Here is a 6,000-nt window from a genome sequence, read left to right as displayed (position 1 = left end):
AATCCCTGGCTGGCTGACGCTGAGGGTAGACTGTGGCATGGGGATCCTCTTAGTGGTATCCTTCTTGCTAATGGAAGAAATTTTAAAAACTTAAAAAAAAAAAAAAGAGGGAACAGCAGTTAGCGTAATGGCTATGTCGCTGGGCGCCCATGTAGTCAACCGTGGTTCGAGTCTTGGACCCGGTGGCTTAAACTCATGCCGGGCGCGTGTGTGTGCATGCCCAAGATCCCGAGAGGAGGGGAATGGAGGAGAAGGGATTGTGGTGTGGCCATCCCGCCTGGGGGGTGATTTCTCGCTTTCTCTCTCTCTCTGTCTCTGTCTTTCTGGCACACGCACGTGCCCGATAACAAGAACCTCTTAAAAAAAAAAAAAGAGAGAGGGACCAGCAGGTGGTATAATGGTTATGTTGCTGGACTCTCACATAGTCAACCATGGTTGACTTAAAATGTACGCTGGGTCCATGTGTGTGAGAAGAATGGAGAAGGGATTGTGGTATGGTCTTCCTTCCTGGGGAGTGATTTCTCATTTTCTATTTCTCTGCCTCTCTGGCAAGTGCACACGTCCTGTAGCAAAAATTTCTCTTTAAACAAAACAAACTTAAAAAGAAAAGGAATTGGGCCTTGAGTATATTCAGCAGTTGGTTAGAGAAATACAAAGAAGGTGCACATCTATAGTCAGTAGGTCCTCAGTAAATGCAAGCTGATTGACAATGGGACAGTCAGTTATATCTTTCTGCAGCGTCGTAACTTCTCAGATGACCCAATATAACCCTGGACAATTTATTCGACCTGTTCTTTGGCAAAATGCTCTTAATTCTGTGTGTAATTGTAGTCATGAGGATTAGACAGGATCCTAATTATAATTTGAGTGTTTTCTATCTTAGACTAGTACTAGAATACTTTTCCTGTAAAGCCAAATAGTTAATATGTTAGGCTTTGTTGACCTATCATCTTTATCACAACTATCCAACTTTGCTGTATGGCATAAAGGCAGCCATACATAGAAGTACAGCAAGTAAGAGCAGGTACCAGAAGCTGCATGGCGGTTGTGTCGGTAAGGGTTTGAAGGTTCAGGAAGAAATGATTAATAGACACAAAAATGTGAGAAACAGGCAGAACAGCTTATGGAATGATATACCACAGCAGATTAAAAAAATGTCACCAATAATTCAATATATACTTGAAAAAAAAACTGTAGAACTATTATTGAATGTATACAATGTAATGTAAACTTCACTATCCAATAAGATAGATATGTCTGAATCTTTGATTTGCTTATTACACACTATATGCATGCTTTGAAAATCCATATTGTATTTCAAAAAGATATACAGTGATTATATGTGAACAATAAAAAATAAGTAAAACAGACCCAAAAAATGCATGAATGATTGAGTATGGCTGTATTCTAATAAAACTTCACCTAGGGATGCTGATATTAATTTTCACATGACACAAAATACTCTTCTAATTTTTTTCAACTATTTAAAACATAACAAATCACTCTTAGCTTATAAACCATACAAAAACAGACAGCAAGCTGGATTTGGTCCACAGCTCATAGTATGCCAACCCATCTTAAGACATTTAATCCTTGCAATATCCTATGAAGTAGGTGTCATTATATCTTTATTTTGTAGAGAAAGGAAACAGGTGCAGAGTTATTAAGTGACTTCCTCAGAGTTTCACAGTATTAAAAATGAGTATTGAACCTTACACATGGTCCACAGAATCCAGTGAAATTATAGACATTTTAACAACACTTTCCATCCATTTATTCCATAGGCATTTACTGTCTGTGAGGTTGATACAGTGCTAGGCACATTAAAAGAAACTTATATGGCTTTATTATAAGAAGGTACTTGTTGATTGCCTTTGTTTTCATGTTTAAAATGATAGTTAAGTTAAAATACGGGCAGAAAAAAAATCAGTATGTTTGTTTTATACCACCTTTTTCTCCCTGAAAGTGCTTCAGATTCTTTTTTCCCCCATTCATTCTTAAAACATCCTTCTTATAAGCTTGTCCAATATAAAATGTTCTTTAATTATGTGGATTATTTAACTTGTATTCTCCTCAATGATGAAATGGATGTCACTCTGAATTCATGACCAAGGATATATTTTTTTCCTTTTTTAGAGATTTTTGCTATAGGATACATGCACTCGCCAGAGAGACAGAAAGCATGAAATCACTCCCCAGGAGAATGCTCATGCCACAATCCCTTTGCTTTTCCTCCATTCTCCTCTTGGGATTTTGGGCACACTCGCACACATGCCCAGTGTGAGTTTCAAACCAGCAGGTTCAGGACTCAAACTGCAATCGACTACATGGGAGTCCAGCACCTTAACTACTATACCACCAGCTGGCCCCCCAAGAATATTTCTTAAATAAAGAAACATACACATTTTTAAAAAAGAATCTTTGTAACAACTGTTTTATAAATATGTGACTGTATTTTTCTTCATGTCCAGAAATGCACTGAATAGAATTCAATTATAGTCCTCCAAAACCCACACAGTTCAGAAATTTTTCTAACACCAAGTTTCCACTTGTACCGAAATGGGCAAGAAAATGAAGGCACAGGCTCACTTTGTATCAGTAGAGTATATCAAACACAGTCATGAGGCACTAATGACACGTAAGCATACTCAGTCACAAAAAGCAAGTGTTCAAAGTCTTCCATAACTTTTCTCCTTTTCTCATTTGGCAAAATTCAGTTTAGCTATTTTAATACCTCAGAAAGAAAAAATAAATAAAAGATGTAACATTAAGATTTTAGGTTTTCTATAATTAGTCTTTAGAAATCTAAGAAAAGGGATAAAATGAAAAGAGTAGTACACAGATTTCCTATATTCTTAGATTATCCTTCCTTTCTGAGGGTCTCAGATGTCTGATCACATCTGTAGAAATGCCAGCTATGCCTGAAGGTTTAAGAGACTTTTTGGTAGTTGCTGACATGGTCCCTCAACACTACTAAAAATTTATATCACAAAAACAAAACTAGTTTGGTTTCTGCTTTTTAGTCCTTTGTTAAAAACCTTAAGTCAAATTTTGTAATTTAAAGATAATCTTTAAAAGTTTAAAATAAAAGAAAAAAATAGTCTAGCTTTCCAGTAAGAAACATCGCATATTTAGACTTCAATGGCAAATAAATATACTTTAAGCCAAGCAAGTTCCTCCCCTGTATCTATAAGACTATGAAAACAGTTATTATTTCTTTATTACTGATGACCACATCACTCATAGAACATACCAAGAACTAGTTTTACAATTTTAGGGGACTTTTTACATGACGTGATATAAAAGGTGAGGGTTTAACTTAAGTCTGAGCAGGCAGAATAGATCTGCACTCTCAACCTCTCTGTTACAAATACATGACAAATCAACAAAACAGCTGAACCTCTGTTTACATCATAACCACAGTCTATGTGATATGTAACTACTTGCTTTCTACAGATTAACACCACCCACAGCAAGACTTAAGAGATGGCAGTCAAGGGAGCATGCCACTTTACGAGTAAACCTAAGTCTACAACTGCAGAAATAACATGGAAATGTTCGAACCTATCCATAGTACTTAAATATATTTTTTAAAATTTTCTTAGAAATCAATTTTGATAGTATTTCCCAAGTCCTTCAGCTAAAGATATCTTGATAATTTCTGCCTTTTTAGACATCAAACTCTACCAGTTTTTCTTTTTCTGTTTCCAAGTATTAGGAATAAGGGAGCTGATACAGCATGTATTCACAATTAGTTGTTAGTATTTTTCATTGAGTTACAATAAACTTTGCATGCTTGAAAAAATAATTGTAAAGAAAAAGAAATACTTACAGGAGGATCTTAATTTTGTGTTTTTTCTTTTAGTTTTAAAAATAACCCCTAGTACTCATCTCTAACCACACAGTATTTGTGTGTGTGTATGTGTGTGTGTGTGTGTGTGTGTAAAGTTCATTTCCATGCTTATCACATAAAAATAACTATGGGAAATATCAGTCTATCAGTGTTAACTGATACATATCCAATTTCACTGCAGAAGGGAAAGTAAAACAAACAAAAAAAAACCCCTAAAGTAATAATTAAAGCTTACAGTTCAATTTTTTTTTCTTTTTTTTCTTTTTTTTTTCTTTCTTGTTTGAAATTTTTTGGTGGTTTAATCTGTGCTCTGTTGCAAGCTGATTCCCAGATTAATGGCCTCCAAGTAGATTTGAAAGGAAGCCTGAAGACTTCTTACTTTGCTGTGCTTCTGCTTCCTGGTCTTGTGTAAGTCCCAATTCACTCTCAATTTGATCCAGCTCTGACTGGTCAAGTAGTTCAAAGTCATCACCTTCTTCAGTGTCTGTGTCCTCTCCTAGGCTGGCTGCAGCCTGAGCAGTGGCTTGCTGAGCGCCCTCTAGCTGGTCTTTGATAGCAGCAGTCACTGCAGCTGTGATGACATCCCCAGCCAGGTTGCTCATTAGCTGAAAGGTTTGGTCACTGTTCAGAGGAAGGGTGAGACCAGCTGCTGACTGCTTCTCTTTGCTTGATCTGTGACCACTGTCCAGCTGATCCTTTTTTCTCTTGAGATCAGTGGGTAAGCCAAGGCTTAATTCATCTTCATCATTTGTTCCCATACCATTTTCTAAAGATGGAAAATCTGAAAGATCTCGAGAGAAAACTTCTTCACTAGGTCGGTCAAGATCTGTGAAAGGCGTAACAAAATTCATGCTTAAGCACCATAACAAATCTGAAATAAAAAAGAGCTGTCTGGAAGATACCTGAGTTTAATCTGAACCCTCTGGGCAAACTTGGATCAATATGAGTCAACTTACTCACATATTGGTTGGCCCCGATGTGTGACACTATCTTTCCACAAATACACAAATACTATGTGTCCCCCACCTCCATATTGTTAGCTTTCTTTTTAAGCATAAAACAGTTTATGAAATGACTTAATATTCGACCTTGTCTACTATAATCTTGAAGCTTGAACTAAAGTTTAAGTGCTCACCAGAAAAATTCCATCCTGTCTCTAGGGTAGGAATTCTCTTAAGCCAGTGTAGATAAGTATGATCATACAATACATACATACATACATACATACATACATAAAACTTCAATTGGATGTTTTCATGGGTTCTAGTATTGAATGGTAAATATAATCTAGCCTCAGGATTTCTATACATGGAGATATATTTGAATAATTTGTGTTTGTTTAAAGCAATGAAAAGGAGTTATTGTGTCTTCTATGCTATAGTCTATGGAAACATTTAGCTCTCCATAAATATAGCTGAAACTCACCATGCTAAGATTTAGAGCATTTGAAAGCAATGTCAGATTAGGAGACAGACTAATTACATTGTTTTTACTTTTCATAGAAAATCTTTTAGTGTAACAGAAATCTCCTTGCAATAATGATTGAAATCTTCAGCTCAGTTAATGAAAAGCCTTACATGTAGATTGGATTCTTATTGTCTCTTATATAAATCTGAGATGGGATGCTTAAAAACAAAGTACTTGTTATCCTGGTCTTTAAAATACGATTTGGTTATAGTTGAGAACTTAAAGAGCAGTTTGAATGACTTCAGTGATCTAATGTACTTTAAAGATGAGGAAATTTAGGTCCAGAAATGATCTCTGTTCAAGGTCATACAGTTAGTGACAATGGCAAGACTATGTTTGGTTCCCCAACCTCCAAACCCATCTTTCAAACATTGTACATCTTCCTTCCCTCCTTCCTCTAGGAAGAGAAAGTGTGTTCTTGGGCAATAAGAAAAAAATGATTTATTCATGCTCTTCCTTTATAATCTGCTCATATGTTCAGTATATGGCTGAAACGACTTAAAATGGTCCAGTTAGATTAGCAAAAGTTAAATGGTTGCATAAGCACTGTCTCTCAATTTAGATTAAGGAAGGAATTTGCACTAGCAAATAATACCGTGTGTTCTTTTTTTTTTTTTTTTTGGAGAGGTTTTTGCTATAGGGTGCGTGCGCTCACCAGACAGACAGAGAGAGAAAGAGGG

The 6,000-nt window shown here is 36.1% G+C and overlaps 1 protein-coding gene across 4 annotated transcripts in view; it reads right to left on the bottom strand.

Annotated features, from left to right (window-relative positions):
• Window positions 1–2,416: 2,416 nt before the first annotated feature.
• RETREG1 (reticulophagy regulator 1) overlaps window positions 2,417–6,000 on the bottom strand; it is a 159,729-nt gene continuing 156,145 nt past the window's right edge. For all 4 annotated transcript variants that reach the window (XM_014582835.2, XM_014582834.2, XM_027767022.1 and 1 more), the window contains one exon: window positions 2,417–4,679. In XM_014582835.2, coding sequence (XP_014438321.1) covers window positions 4,186–4,679 — 494 coding nt within the window. In that variant the 3' untranslated portion in view covers window positions 2,417–4,185. The remainder of the gene's footprint in view (window positions 4,680–6,000) is intronic.

Source organism: Tupaia chinensis, unplaced genomic scaffold (assembly GCF_000334495.1).
Source record: "Tupaia chinensis unplaced genomic scaffold, TupChi_1.0 Scaffold143836_1, whole genome shotgun sequence".
Classification (NCBI taxonomy): domain Eukaryota; kingdom Metazoa; phylum Chordata; class Mammalia; order Scandentia; family Tupaiidae; genus Tupaia; species Tupaia belangeri.
Note: the sequence above shows the minus strand (reverse complement) of the source record. Positions and strands in the feature narration are given on the sequence as shown.